At 48.2% G+C, this 16006-nt stretch overlaps 1 protein-coding gene across 2 annotated transcripts in view; it reads right to left on the reverse strand.

Moving 5' to 3' along the window:
* CASKIN2 (CASK interacting protein 2) overlaps positions 1 to 16006 on the reverse strand; it is a 171246-nt gene that overhangs the window by 8850 nt on the left and 146390 nt on the right. For both annotated transcript variants that reach the window (XM_060252057.1, XM_060252058.1), the window contains 7 exons: positions 14005 to 14126; positions 12899 to 12980; positions 11801 to 11895; positions 7393 to 7503; positions 7080 to 7181; positions 5771 to 5909; positions 1218 to 3353 (listed from right to left, as the gene is read on the reverse strand). In XM_060252057.1, the coding sequence (XP_060108040.1) occupies positions 1218 to 3353; positions 5771 to 5909; positions 7080 to 7181; positions 7393 to 7503; positions 11801 to 11895; positions 12899 to 12980; positions 14005 to 14126 (2787 nt within the window). The remainder of the gene's footprint in view (positions 1 to 1217; positions 3354 to 5770; positions 5910 to 7079; positions 7182 to 7392; positions 7504 to 11800; positions 11896 to 12898; positions 12981 to 14004; positions 14127 to 16006) is intronic.

Below are 16006 nucleotides of genomic sequence, written 5' to 3' on the forward strand. Positions count from 1 at the left end.
GAGGTAAAAGCAATCGGGGGCTATTGTACTAGTGTGATTAGCCACCTTACACTGCTGTTGGTACAATGAGAAAATAGATGGGATAACAGGTCTTAACCAGGAGCCTGGGTTTGCAGTAATTTTGCCAGAACTAGGCAATGAGCCCTGAGTGTCTGTTGACCTTGACTTTATTTTGTCTTACCTTGTACTGTACATGATTGTGAGTCCTGGGTGTATCTATCACTCATTTTGGCCTTCTCCTTTAAGCTCAGATTGCAGTTCTCTCTCTCTTTGTTTGAAGGGTCAGCTACTTAATGATGGCTGGGAGGAACACATACCCTGGTGCAGGTTATTAGACCTTGGAGATCCCGTTTTTATGACCCTTCCGTGCAATCAGCGTATGAGCAGTGTAAGAGCTACCTGGACAAAGGCTCCAATGGCATATTCTTGCTGGGAGACCCAAGGGCTTGGATCTACGTGAGGGTTTCTGTGGATGGAAGGATTTCCCTTTAGAGGGTGACCTTCTCACCTCCTGCTGCTGCTCTAGATGCCCCCAGAAATGCTGCTCCAGGGGGACAGGGGAACTCCCCTCCCAAGAAACAGCACTTTGTGGGCAATTGAAGCAGCTGCAGGAATGGGGGAGCCAACAGTCATACTCTGGGAACAAAAACCCTTCCATCTGCAGAAATGGTCCAGTGGATCCAACCCCTGGCCTAGAATATTCACCAGCTCTTGTGAATGGGGTGGATCTTACTGCTCATCCACTGCAGGAGTCTTTTTGTTCAACCACCATCATCTGTTCTCTACTCTGTCTCCTGCTAGGAGACAGAACCTATTCAGCTGAAAAGCCCTCCATGATCTCTGTTGCCTGTCAAATTTGTCCTGTTTCCCCCTTCTATCTCCTTCAGCTTTCTCTCGACCAGCCAAGAAAAGGAATGTGGTACTATCCCAGTCCCCTCCCATCTTTCAATGAGAAACCAGAGGAAGCTGGAATAGTGCTAGATTGCTTGTTTCTCCCAGCAGAAAGAGAGCTGCAGTGTAGTAAAGTGTCTTTTGGAGTGCTGGCGGGGAGGGGAGAGAGAATGCCGCCTTTAAATATTTCTGGCTTTTAGAAAAAGCCCCCTGGTAGCTGCCCTGCCCCGGAGGCCACAGGCTGCCATTCAGCTGCCCACTTTGAGCCAACAGCTGGTTTCTGGAGGCAAACGGGCAAGCAAGTTGCAACTTTGATCCCTGCATACTTGTCCCTGTGACTGGTGCCCTCAGTTGGACCGATCTTCCATGTCTCTCCATCTGCAGTGGCGTCGGGCTGGTTGGTTTCAAAGAGAAAGGAGGTTTCTTGATTCCCCTTTCCAGAGAAAGGATGCTTTTCTCTATCTCAGCAATCTGCAATTCCATGCTGTCGTCATCAAAAGTGTCTCCGGTGGACTGCAGCTCCGTCACGTGTAAGGATGGTCCGCTGATGCTTACTATCTGAGCTTGGGCATACTGTGGTGTTGGGGCGGTTGTGGCTGGGCTGGGGACATCAACGCCAAAAGCCTTCAGCACATTCTGGAGGGGCTCCCTCTCTTTGCACCTGGGCCTGCGCTTCACGGTGTCAGATTCAGTGAGGTTAAACTCTGGTACCAGGGCCTCTCTTGCTGGGTCTCCTTGTTCTTTGCCACTAGGCTGAGCTTGGGCAGAGTCCGGCATGGCGGCATCTGTCTTTAGCTGTCCAATGGGCTTTGGTCGCTGCTTGATGGTCAGATTGCCTTCTTCTGCAAAGGGAATGCACTCGCTGGAACTGCTCTGGGAAGAGCAGGGAGACTGGGCTTGGCCATCTTTCCCCGCCTGGGCCTCTTCATCACTGTCTGACTGGATGTCTTCGTGGCTCTGCAGTGACGTTTCAGTCACGGGGACCATAGGCTCACTAAACGTCCGTCTCCTGGAAGTGTTGCTTTCAATGAGCTGGCTTCTACCACCAGCGGCTTCCGTGCTGCCAGAGTCCCCTTCGATAGAATTGTGTAGGCCTGCCTTGTTAGCCGCCTCTTCATCAAAACCCATGGGGTTTGGAGACTGAAGAGGTTTACCTGTGCTCTCCTCAGTTGCGGGTCCCTCAGTTACAGCCGATGCACTTCTCAAAGGACGACTCATATTGCGAAGATTATCTCCTTCATCTTCAGAAGGCAAAGACCCTTTCTGTGGCTCCAAGCCCTGTTCATTCTCAGCATCGACAGCTTGCGCACTGGAGACTGAGCTGAGGCGTTTAGGAGGAGGGGGTGGAGGGCCTTTCCTTCTGGCACGGATGGCAAAGGACTGGCTGCGCGAAACCTTAACATCGGCGGGTGGCTGTGCCCGTGGCACCTGGCTTCGTCCGGGCCGTCTGGTCAAAGTAGCATAAGAGCCCACTGAGCTAGTGGGCGGCTCCTCGTCCTCGGGCTCCCCGTCACTCAACGCATAGCGGTTCAAGCTGTGTGAACGTTTCTTAGGCTTCGGTCCCTCGCCATTTTGCGGTTCCCTGAAGGTGGTGGAAGCGACAGGCTTTGGGGGCACGTGAGGTGGCTCTGTGCCCCCACAGTGAGAATAGAGATAGGAGAAAGCTTTCTGAGCTGTTGATTGTAGGGTGGTCCTCTGAGCGCAGGTCTGCTCCGGAACAGAAGGTGAATGAGATTGCTGTGCCTTCATTGACATGTGGGGATACATGAAGACGTAGGGGGCGGTTCTCTTGCTGGCTGTGTGGGGTGACGTGCAGGGAGATGGGTTTGGTAGCTCTGCTGGTGCTGTGTAGGGAAGGGCACTGGGTCTCTGGTACTGATCCATGCCCTCAGGCAAATTTCTCTCTCTCAAGGGACTTCCCAAACAACCATTGGAATAGCCATTGACTCCATCTAGGCAACTGGGCTGTGGAAGAAACGTCCCAAAGTTTTCTGGGCTGGGTCGCCCTTGAGAGTTAGTGGAATTGTCCATGAGGTGGGGCTGGGTGGAAGAATGCCCGCCACTGCTGCTACTGATGCTTTCGCCACTGCCCAAGCTCTCCTGAGAATGGCTTGAGGTGGCACTTTGGGACAGCATGTTCTCCTGTGAGTGCCCTGAGCCCCTGGAGCGCATGCCAATGCTCTCTTGGCTCCGGGATATGCCCTGAGCATTCTTGATGGTCAGCGTCTCCTGGCAGCTGTTAGACATGGCTGTCTGGAGCTCATAACTCAGCTCGCTGTCCTGGAAAGTGGTCATCTTGGGGGTGTGGGGAGAGTGGCACTCCCCATTCTCAACAGATTCAATGGTAACAATGTCTAAGGCGCCAGGGATCTTTCGTCTCAGAGTGTTGGCATCAGCTTGGTTCAGGCTCTTGCGGAGATCTGTCAGTTTCTTGACAGCCAGCATGATCTTCTTTTGGTGGCCTGCAGGGGGCAAAAGAGGAGCAAAAATTAAACTCAAAACCAATGGAGAATTTTTCTCTCTCTCCAAGGCCTTCAGCTGGCCATTATAGAAAGGGACAACGTCAACTCTTGTCTCAGTCTAGACCAGTACATCAGAGGCAGAGCCACATACCCCAGACTGAAGGAATGTACCCTGTTTTTCTATATAGGCAATAATCTGAAACGAGGACAGCAGAAGGCACAGTCTCGTATCCCAATATCTAGAATCTCAAATTCTACGACCAGAACAAACTGTGCAAACTGCAACTAGCCATGCTTGGTGAAATGGTTAAAGTGTCAGACTAGGATCTAGGAGACCCGGGGTCCGTTCTACTCTGAAATTCACTGGGTGACCTTGGGCCAGTCATGCTCAGTCTGGCCTCCCTCACAGAACTGTCATGGGAATAAAAGGAGGGGAAGAGAGACATATCCATTTATGCTACCCTGGTGTCCTTGAATAGAGGGTGGGACAAGACCGTTCTCTTTCAAATGGCCTTCACTGAGTAATTGCTAAGTAAATTCACCATCTGAATAGCACCAACATATCAACTTATTAACATTTACTTATTGTTTTTAGAATTTTAATAGTTTTTAATTACCTGTTGGTTTATATTGTCAGTTATAATTTAATGTATTTTAACTCAATGTATAACTAAATGAATTTTGTTGTGAGCCGCCCTGAGCCTGCTCCGGCGGGGAGGGCGGGATATAAATAAAATGTGTTGTTGTTTACAAAAATGGAAGGACGAATGAATGGGCAGGAACAATAAAAGCACAACTTAAGTTCCAGAATCTGCCTTCAGCAAGTAGCCTTGAATGTGACTATATTTTAAGCATTACTGGTTGAGTGCCCAGGCACCTGCTCGAAAGGTCTTTCCTCGTGATGTCCAAGAGGAAATGTGTGAGATGCATATTCCGCAAAAGCCTCTCTCACAATGTTTATTAATGCTGATTCCTACATCTCTTTTTGGCGTTTGGGTGGACTGGGAGGGGGGGAGTGGAGTGGACTCCAAAGAGCAGGCAGGCCTCATTCTCAGTGCCCAAAGAGACATCCAATTAATCTGGGAATTTAGAACAAAGATAATACTACTAGGTTTGTGACCTCTGGTTTGGGAAATTCCTTGAGACTTGGGGATGCAGCTTGGGACCATGGCGTTTAGGGAGGGGAGGGAACTCAGTGGTGTATAATGTCATAAAATCTACCTTCCAGAGCAGCCATTTTCTCCAGGAGAACTTATCTCTGTAGTATGGAGAGAATAGGTGCAATTGGACATATGAAGCTGCCTTCTACTGAATCAGACCTTTGGTCCATCAAAGTCAGTATTGTCTACTCAGACTGGCAGCGGCTCTCCAGGGTCTCAAGCTGAGGTTTTTCACACCTATTTGCCTGGACCCTTTTTTTGGAGATGCCAGGGATTGAACCTGGGACCTTCTGCTTACCAAGCAGATGCTCTACCACTGAGCCACCGTCCCTCCCCAATTCTGCAAGGAAACCAGGCTCCATCAGAGTTTGGCAACCCTAAATACTATACTAATGATTGCCTCCAAAGGCGCTGAGCCAGCATAAAGTTGGTTGGGAATGAGTTCTTCTGCATCAGACCAAGCCATGAAAGAAGGCAGGGAGGAAATGCCTTGGAAGTAATGCCAAGATCTGATGATATCTACTCCTTTGGGAGATTCAGCAGCACCCGGCTTTGGATTCAGTGGGAGCTCACAGGAGCACAGCTCCTGAACCTTTCTGAGAGTTCCACCTCCTTCTTCCCACCTTGAATAGTAGGTGCAGCTGCATAACAATCCCTGGATGAGCTCCACCACCTATTTTTCTACAAAATGACTCCCGAGCAGCACTATCTTCAGACAAGAAAGATCAAATTGAATGTCGTGCTCTTGAAAGTGACCAATCATTCCCCACTAACTGAGATGATCTCCTTGTACCTAGAAGTGTGGACCTAGAAAATGTGTTGGGGAAATTGCTTTCCTAGAGCACAGTTTGACTGCTAGTGGAACCTGGTCCTTGAAAACAAAGATCGCAAAATAATTGTTAGTCTTTTGACTACTACAGGAGTGTTGTTTTAATAGACATAAAATTGCCCTTTTGGACTATATGTGAGAATAAAGCACTTAACATGGAAGTGCTACAAACATAATGCAGTCTCTTTAAAGGACTTGGGTGATCAGGAACCTCAGGTTGGATCACTTATCTACCGATCCATGGATGTTCAAGGGACACTTTAAGAGGCCACTGTATAAGTGACATCTGCCCGCTGACTTGTACTGCAGCGATACAGGCTTCTTTTTAGGTGCAGGTTATCAGCAATACAGGTAGGGATGAGTCTGAAACACAACCAGAAAGTCAACACACTTGTAGTCCTGTATGTATTCCCCTGATTTGCCCTTACCGAGCTTGTTAATGCCAATTTCCTGCAAATCTTCCCAGGTCAGATCTGTCACTATGCCGATGGAGTCGTAGCCGTTGCTCACCAGCTTCTTGTGATACTGGGGTAGTCCAATGGCACTCAGCCATTCCATCAGGTCATCCTGGAAAACAGTCCAACCATAATAGGCCCTTAGATTCCACACCCAGGGAAGAGCATCTTCATTCTAAATTCAGCATGCTACACACAGAGCTTCCAGTAACTGTTAAAAATATCCAGGGGAAAGACCTGAGCAGTCTCTGAAAAAATGCACAAGCTGCTCTGCCTTCTGAGATTTGGAAGGCGTGGGGGAAATCTGGGCACAGATTGTAAGCTAGATCTTGCTTGTGATATTCTGTTAATAATAATATAAGTCAGCAGGGTGTACTGGTTAGAATGCTAGACTAGCACGGGGACAACCCAGATTCAAATTCTTGCTCCAGCATGAAGCTTGCTGGGTGTCTTTGGCTGGTCACACTCTCTCAGCCTAACATGCCTAAATAAATAAATGCCTGTTGTAAGAATGACATGGAGGAAAAGAGAGCTATCTATGCTATCCTGAGCTCCTCGCAGGAAGGGCCAGAGAAGAAGAAGAAGAAGATATTGGATTTATATCCCGCCCTCCACTCCGAAGAGTCTCAGAGCGGCTCACAATCTCCTTTCCCTTCCTCCCCCACAACAGACACTCTGTGAGGTGGGTGGGGCTGGAGAGGGCTCTCACAGCAGCTGCCCTTTCAAGACAACTTCTGCCAGAGCTATGGCTGACCCAAGGCCATTCCAGCAGGTGCAAGTGGAGGAGTGGGGAATCAAACCCGGTTCTCCCAGATAAGAGTCCACACACTTAACCACTACACCAAACTGGCTCTCCAGAGAAAAATGGCTCTCAGAGAAAAATGAGATAGGTAACTATCGATACTGCATTTTCAAACACATTAATGTGCTTTTCGCTTTATATTGTGAATGTTTCCTCGATAACTTCGGTACAGCATAATGACTTCCATTTCAGACTGCAATCTGCGATACAGTAACAGGCTAAGCCAAAGCAAGACAATAAATCCATGGCAAGGTGGGCCTCAAAGCACAGCTCATCCAAGTCCAGTGCTGTAATAATGAAGAGGCCTCGCTGGCAAGCATTGTGCAACCACACGTAGATCTGTCCAAGAGCCCTGTAAACTTTCCTGCAATCCCACAAAGCCCTGGCCATGACCGTGGAGATGGTACCAGCCATCAGACTGGCAGGCAGCCATGTAGCCAATGGGTGGCTTCTGCTTAGGCTTGTGCTATCCATACTCACAGGGATGTAATTTGGAAGCCATTCAGCAATGCTGAGCTGCCCAATTTCAGTGGAGATTTTCTTCCTGTGGCCTGGTTTTGTCACCCCAATGGCTGTGAGATCCTGGAAGAAACAATGGCACAGACGTCTTTATTAATCCACCACTATAACTGGCAGGCAGATACATCCAGAGTGGGCTGGGGTGCTTGGGAAGCACTATGCAGTGCATGTTCTGTGAGATCAAGGTTGGGTGACTGCTGGGCAACCACAAAATAGTTCCTTCCCTGATTGCCCTACAGTTGCTTCCTGCCCGCTTCTGTTTTTCCTGCCTTACCTCCGGAGTCATGCGGCTGATGGTCGGCACGTCGTAGCCTGAATTCAGGAAGTTGGCTGTGTAGCACTCCAGCTGGAATTCGCTCAGCCAATTGTATATAGCTTCAGCATCCTGGGAAGGCAGGACAGAAATCCCTCTTTAAGATAGTGACTGATAGATGTGGAGAGGGAAAGATACCTGCTATTCCTTCCCAGGTTTAAATGAGAGTCAGGCAAGCAAAAAGTACTCAAAGTAGGCGTTGCATGTGCACAGCATCTCACACAAACTAAACTTCTGCAAAGCAAGTGCATGTGCTTAAGTAGCATGCCAGCACATGCTACCTAAGCACACATAAGAAGAAGAAGATGATGATATTGGATTTATATCCCACCCTCCACTCCGAAGAGTCTCAGAGCGGCTCACAATCTCATTTCCCTTCCTCCCCCACAACAGACACCCTGTGAGGTATATGAAGATATTGGATTTATATCCCGCCCTCCACTCCGAAGAGTCTCAGAGTGGCTCACAATCTCCTTTCCCTTCCTCCCCCACAACAGACACCCTGTGAGGTATATGAAGATATTGGATTTATATCCCGCCCTCCACTCCGAAGAGTCTCAGAGCAGCTCACAATCTCCTTTCCCTTCCTCCCCCACAACAGACACCCTGTGAGGTAGATGAAGATATTGGATTTATATCCCGCCCTCCACTCCGAAGAGTCTCAGAGCAGCTCACAATCTTCTTTCCCTTCCTCCCCCACAACAGACACCCTGTGAGGTATATGAAGATATTGGATTTATATCCCGCCCTCCACTCCGAAGAGTCTCAGAGCAGCTCACAATCTTCTTTCCCTTCCTCCCCCACAACAGACACCCTGTGGGGTAGATGAAGATATTGGATTTATATCCCGCCCTCCACTCCGAAGAGTCTCAGAGCGGCTCACAATCTCCTTTCCCTTCCTCCCCCACAACAGACACCCTGTGAGGTAGATGAAGATATTGGATTTATATCCTGCCCTCCACTCCAAAGAGTCTCAGAGCGGCTCACAATCTCCTTTCCCTTCCTCCCCCACAACAGACACCCTGTGAGGTAGATGAAGATATTGGATTTATATCCCACCCTCTACTCCGAAGAGTCTCAGAGTGGCTCACAATCTCCTTTCCCTTCCCCACCCCACAACAGACACCCTGTGAGGTGGGTGGGGCTGGAGAGGGCTCTCCCAGCAGCTGCCCTTTCAAGGACAACCTCTGCCAGAGCTATGGCTGACCCAAGGCCATGCCAGCAGGTGCAAGTGGAGGAGTGGGGAATCAAACCCGGTTCTCCCAGATGAGAGTCCGCACACTTCACAACTACACCAAACTGGCTCTCCAATGAGACATAAGCACTTTGCACAGGTAGCAGCTCTGTTTAAATGAGAGGTTATGCATATACAAAGCCTCAGTGATGTGCTATTTTATTGTCCTGCTTAAATCAGACCTGATGGAGCACTTGAGCTCGCACATATCCCATAATATCCTTCCATGTCATCATTCAAGTGAGGTAAATGCAAAAAAACCCAGTGCCTTAAGGCACTTTCTGTTGTTGCTGGGGTCTGTAGACAGGCAACCTGATCTACAGCTTGGTCTCATGAGCACTGTCCTTAAGGCAGTCACCAATGGGTTTTGTCCATATTTTGAAGTGAGCAATCCTGTACTTGGTCTTATCATGGCCAGGGTGGGGTTCAGCCTCGAGAGTCACGTGTTCTCCCGGCCTGATTTAATTAATTAAGAACAAATTGGTTTGGATGCTAATCCTGTGCATTAGCACTGTCTCTTTAGCACACACATTTCGGCTAAAGGGCCTAATGAGATGGGGAGGGAGGTAAACTTACCTGTAATCCATTGCATTACATAACCCTCCTCCCACCCCAGCACATTCTTCTGGCACCCCCCTCATGGGTCTGTCTTCACAAGGTTCTTAGGAAGCACAGAACTTATGGGAAAATAATATTGCTTAATATCTAGAGAGTGATTCTCAGCCAGTATTATTGTTTTGTGAGTACTGTGAAGCATCCAGTATATCATTGTAAAGTTGGTAGCTAGGCCTGGGAAGTGGAACACAAGCCTACTGGAACTGCTCCACTTGCCAAAAGAATTCTGTTCTTTTTCCTAATGACAAAAGGCCCACAGATATGCAGAACATCTTCCTCCCTCCCCATCTCATCAGGCCCTTTAGCTGAAATTTGTGCGCTAAAGAGACAGTGCTAATGCACAGGATTAGCATTCAAACCATTTTGTTCTTAATTAAGTCAGGCCTGGAGAACACGTGACTCTCGAGGCTGAACCCCACCCTGGCCATGTGTTTGTAGATTTCAGGGGCTTGACATGTCTCCCGTTTCTCAGTTAGAGGCTAGGACTGCCAGCCGTCAGTGGGTAGTCAGTGGCGGCTAGGGGGAGGAAAGACAAGAGGGCCACCATTGGCTGATTCCAGCACTTCTTAGAGTGGACTGATGTTACTTTTGAGAGTAAGTTTGGTGTAGTGGTTAAGTGTGTGGGCTCTTATCTGGAAGAACCGGGTTTGATTCTCCACACCTGCTGGCATGGCCTTGGGTCAGCCATAGCTCTGGCAAAGGTTGTCCTTGAAAGGGCAGCTGCTGTGAGAGTCCTCTCAGCCCCACCCACCTCACAGGGTGTCTGTTGTGGGGGAGGAAGGTAAAGGAGATTGTGAGCCACTCTGAGACTCTTCGGAGTGGAGGGCGTGATATAAATCCAATATCTTCATCTACCTCACAGGGTGTCTGTTGTGAGGGGAGGAAGGGAAAGGAGATTGTGAGCCGCTCTGAGACTCTTTGGAGTGGAGGGCGGGATATAAATCCAATATCTTCATCTACCTCACAGGGTGTCTGTTGTGGGGGAGGAAGGGAAAGGAGATTGTGAGCCGCTCTGAGACTCTTTGGAGTGGAGGGTGGGATATAAATCCAATATCATCTTCTACTTCACAGGGTGTCTGTTGTGGGAGAGGAAGGGAAAGGAGATTGTGAGCCGCTCTGAGACTCTTCGGAGTGGAGGGCGGGATATAAATCCAGTATCTTCATCTACCTCACAGGGTGTCTGTTGTGGGGGGGGGGGAAGGTAAAGGAGATTGTAAGCCGCTCTGAGTCTCTGATTCAGAGAGAAGGGCGGGGTATAAATCTGCAATTCTTCTACTTTTGGGTAGCCTCAGTTAGTGGTGCAATGCTGTTGGCTGACCGTAACTTTAAACTTTTTTCTCTCCCACTGGCTGCTGCAGCAGAGGTGGAAAACAGGAATTGAGGGGGGGGGGGGGGGTGAGCAGGAGATCACCCACCAGCAGCAAACTGGCAGCCCTAAAAGTGAGCTTACTGAGCCCTGGAAGGCCACAGTACACAGCTGGCTGTCTGGCTTGGTGGATCTCCAGTTGTGCAGGCCTGGATTTTAATATAAGCCTCACAGTATGCTGTGAGATAGGAGTGTATTTAATAAAGACAATGATGTTTCATTTGACAAATAAAAGCTAATAGTGAAGTTCCGTGACTGGAGTTCCTCTGAAAATAGTTAAAAGGGATCTGGATCAGGGTCATGGCACGGGGGCGGGGGATGGGGGTGACTCTTCTCCCCTGCAAAGTTTCCCCTTTCAAAATGCCCCCAGCTGTTTTAAGTCCCAATAGGAGAAAAGAAGAACAGGTAGGGACCTGTCCTTAATCGTTCTTTTATATATATATATATTTGTATTTAAAATTCTTTTAAATGACTCACGTTTTTATTGTTTGCTGTCGTAGGGACCCTGAACTGGATGGAAAGGCAGCATGCAAATGTTTTAAATAAAATAAATAAATTGTGCCTCTTTGTAGCTCTTCTTATGGCCAGACTGTATGTTTGGAGGTCCAGACACAGAACTCCAGTACTGTATGTAGCATGGCTCTGAACTAACATGGACAAATAGTTAATTCCTTGGAAAACCATTCTACATGCATTTGTCAAATCAAGAGGTATCTTAATTCCATACAAATCAGAGACACGCTTAAGCCTGTTGATTTGTTTCAATGTCCTAAAGTATTTCTGACTTGATACTGGATGTCAGACTCTGTATGGACAGGGAACAAAGTCATCAGAACTGAATTCCCCTATTTATGGAGAATTATTCCACCCCCTTCCCACTCCAGCTTGCATTTTTAAACCATCGCTTGATCCTTGGCCTGAATTCTTCTAGTAGATTCCAGTACCTTCCCCTCTAGGAGCTCCATACAAATCAGAGACACGCTTAAGCCTGTTGATTTATTTCAATGTCCTAAAGTATTTCTGACTTGATACCGGATGTCAGAACTGAATTCCCCTATTTATGGAGAATTATTCCACTCCCCTTCCCACTCCAGCTGGCATTTTTAAACCATTACTTGATCCTTGGCCCGAATTCTTCTAGTAGATTCCAGTACCTTCCCCTCTAGGAGCTGCTCTGGCCGTAGGTACTGATGAGAGAAGATCCTCTCACTGGTGTTGCAGTTGGTGAGGTTCTGGTGCACCAAAGTCCCTACAGGGAGCCAAAAGAGAGCAGACCTGAGCACTGGATGCAGTCAGCTACCGGATGCTGCGGACAGCTATTTTTCCTACCCTCAGCCCCGCTGTTGCTGCACATCCATCGTGCGTTTCAATAGGGCTTGTCCAGGGCTCACAAACCTGCCACATCAAAATCACTGCAGGCTACGCAACGGTGGCATTGTCTGTCCACAATGAGTAGTTTTGTTTTTTGGGTTTTTTTAATTTTTGAAAAGCTTTATTAATATAAAGTTCAAGGTACAATAGTGACGAGACATCAACAGATGTGTAGCATGTACCAATATAAAATAGGGAAATGGAAACATACAAGGTTAGCTATTAAAGGCTAATTACAACATCAGTGGACATGACATCAAAATAGCACGGTATGCGTCATAAGGGTTCCTGATGTCCTTCGAGACTTTATCAATAAAGGGACGCCATTTGCACATAAAGTCTAGGGAAGCTAGGGGGGCTAGCAGGTTGCAGTGTAGTTTCATGTAAAAAATGAACAGGTTCTTTACTGATTTAGAGTGACCTCTCTCCTGTCCTTTCTTATGGGTTCTGGAGTGGGGATAACAGCATGTGCAGGAGAAAAGTAGTACAATACAAATAGAATATTCAGTTCAAACATAAACATTTAGAAATTAAGATTCTCCTCACCGCCATCGCAAGTTCGCTTTTGAATGCTAGCCCAAATAGGGAAGGATTACCTCCCTTCCAAAGATTTTGAGGCTTGGATGGAAAGGAGATGCCACTACCCCGGGTAGGAAACTAGCACTATGCTCATGCAGCTTCAGATTATGAGTGACTGTCTCTGCCATGTGAGTAGTCATGTCCCCCCATGGTCATCGCTGTGAGGAATGTCTCATCTTGGCTTCTCTTTAGAAAGCTGCCATGCATTCTCTTGTGAATTTTGCCACGTGCATTCTCTCGGTCTTTCAGCACCCTCTCTCCCCCCACCCCACCCCCATCTTCACTGCAGTCTTTCAGCTTACCTATCATGGAGTTTGTTTGGCCATTCTGAGAACTGGAACCCATGAGATGCTGGTAAAGATCTTCCCCGCCAGGTGAAAGTGGCTGCATGGGAAAGAAGGAGCCTTAGAGAGAATGGAAGTAAAACTCTCATTTCCTCACATACAAGAGTGGGCATGCAGCAAGAGCAATAGTGAATGGCCTGTAACGTGAGTAGGGATGGCTTAATCCTAGCTGCCTAAATTGTAACACAGCTGCTCAAGGGTAGGTCATGACTAATGCAGATTAACTCCCGCCACCTATGTAACCACTGGGCTCCATCATCATCAATGCTTAAAACAGTCAAAGACCCATCAAATAACAACAACTGGACTCAGACTCGTCTCCCGCTGCCTATGAAAGCAAATGATACACTTGTAGTTCTCTGCAGGCCATTTCTTATCCTCCTGGATCAGAGAGGCAAAAGGGCTGCTTTCATTCCAATGCAGAAGCAAAAACTAATCTAGTGCTGCCAGGTCACACACCCCGATGTACATCATTTTAAAGACCTGGGCGAGGAGAGAGGGAGAGACGACGACACAGCTATCCCCCCGCTTCCCCTGGAAACAGAGATTCTTTAGCAATCCGTTATATGTGCTGTTGCTTCTGAATGTACAGGACTATCCTCAGTGGCTAGGGTTCACTTGCAGAAGCTCTGAGAACTGCCTTCTCTGATTTAGGAATTTCACTAGCACAACACACACACCAATGCAGCATTCTTTTCCTCTCACGAGACTGTCAAAAGAGGGCCTGTGGTTCCAGGCAGTAACAGATGAAAGAGCAAATAAATATGAGGTCCCAGTATATTTTCCCCAGTGAGCAAACAAGCCTAAGGAGACTAGGCCTGCATCTCCCATATCCCATCTGATTTGGCACTGAGAAGTGTGTTCTATTTAATCACTGCATCTTCTCACATTTTGTTTGTTGTATTTGCAGAGGGAAGCAATCCATACTAGATGAACTTAAGAATGCCCCCCAAGAGATAAGAAGCATCTTACACAGAGTGGGAGAAGACCACAGCGAGAGAGGGCGGCAGGAGACTGGAAGAAAATGTGCACATTTTAGTGCATGGAAAGTTGTGTTCCCTTACCTTCACATTCTCAATGAGAAGTCCAGTGTTCTGGCCATTGGTACCCTCCGTGCTCTCCCCGCTGCCGGCACTCCGGATGCTACCAATGCTGCCCTCGCTGCCCACACTGTTCCTATCACCTGCTGTTTAACAGGAGAGGATAGATTTCAGCACAGACACTTAAGCTGAAGTAATGGTGGGCAGAATAGTTTCCTGTTACCTACGGAGCACTAGCCAGACAGACGTAGGCAGAGAGTTAAAAGAACCTGCTGGTAGTAGGAGAATCTGTAAATCACGTAGCTTGCTTCAGAAGCCTTTGGTTTCTCTGCAGGCTTTACCAAAGAGCACTTCAAAGTCTCTCCTTGACCAGAATCTGATCGACCAACCAGTATCTGGGACAGAAGCTACGGGCTCCTTCCCCACACCTCCATCCAGTAACTGCAGTTCCCCCATCAATCCCAATGGTTTATGCAGAAAACCATCCAGCTTTTACAGGTGGATCAACCCCAGCAGTCCCTCTTACACAAGGGATGGGGGAAAGAGATGGACACGGGCGGGGGGGGGGGGGAGAGACAATGCAAAAAGTTGTGGTCTGATAGGTTTGCATGCAGAGGGGTGTTCTGTTTGTGCAGCACAGGACGTATCTCGCTGGTAGATGTACAAATCTGTATGTAGAGAGATGATATCACTGGTAGGGATGTGTATGTGGCATTGGTGGGTATTTATTTTGGCTATCTACTTAGGGCAGCTGCACCTGCATACACTGAAATGTTAAGGTTTTAGATATATATGTATATCTGGGTGAAAAAGGAGTTACCTGGGTGAAAAGGTATATTTTTGATGGGTGCAGGATGATATGTGCAGGACTGAAAGTGTCCCCGGGTGTTTCCTCGGAGATGCATGAATACAGGCGAGATTATGTGCAGCAGAAATTAGTATCTATTGAGAGGGATACATTTTTTGTGGTGAGGTGGTCAGGTGTGTACCTAAGCCAAAAGTACATCACTGGCAGCTGTGTATATGTGTGCAGGCGAATGTACGGGGTATGTCAGAGCCATGTGGCTTTTGGAGAAAGGGAGTACAGAGATCAGTGGCAAGGGTGTGTAACGACAGACCCGCAGAAGCACATGTGTTGTGATCCACCCTTGGATGGATGGGAGGGATGGTGGCTCAGTGGTAGAGCATCTGCTTGGTAAGCAGAAGGTCCCAGGTTCAATCCCCGGCATCGCCAAAAAAGGGTCCAGGCAAAGAGGTGTGAAAAACCTCAGCTTGAGACCCTGGAGAGCAGGGGAGGGACGGTCGCTCAGTGGTAAAGCATTTGCTTGATAAGCAGAAGGTCCCAGGTTCAATCCCTGGCATCTCCAAAAAAGGGTCCAGGCAAATAGGTGTGAAAAACCTCAGCTTGAGACCCTGGAGAGCGTCTGCCAGTCTGAGTAGGCAATACTGACTTTGATGGACCAAGGGTCTGATTCAGTAGAAGGCAGCTTCATATGCAGGAGGGACGGTGGCTCAGTGGTAGAGCATCTGCTTGGGAAGCAGAAGGTCCCAGGTTCAATCCCCGGCATCTCCAAAAAAGGGTCCAGGCAAAGAGGTGTGAAAAACCTCAGCTTGAGACCCTGGAGAGCGTCTGCCAGTCTGAGTAGGCAATACTGACTTTGATGGACCCAGGGTCTGATTCAGTAGAAGGCAGCTTCATATGTTCACCCTGAGCCCGCTTGCAGGGAGGATGGAATATACATTTGAATAATATGTCTGGAATATAAATACGAGCCATTATAGCTGATACAATCCCTGATACCATATCTAAGCAGAGACACCTATAGCCCCTGAGAATATATCCATTCTCATCAGCTGCTTCCCTCCAATTCCTCCGCCCACCCGAGAGCTCTCTCTGCTTCCTTCCCAGATCGCATGAAAGGAGGAAGTGTTTGCCCAGCCCAGCAGCGTCCCTGACCTGGCATCTCAAGTGCTGGGACTGTCCTGGTCAGGGTGTAGTGGTGGCCACAGGCCGCAGGCAGGCTGA

This window comes from Heteronotia binoei, chromosome 13 (genome assembly GCF_032191835.1).
Source record: "Heteronotia binoei isolate CCM8104 ecotype False Entrance Well chromosome 13, APGP_CSIRO_Hbin_v1, whole genome shotgun sequence".
NCBI classification, from domain to species: Eukaryota; Metazoa; Chordata; class Lepidosauria; order Squamata; family Gekkonidae; genus Heteronotia; species Heteronotia binoei.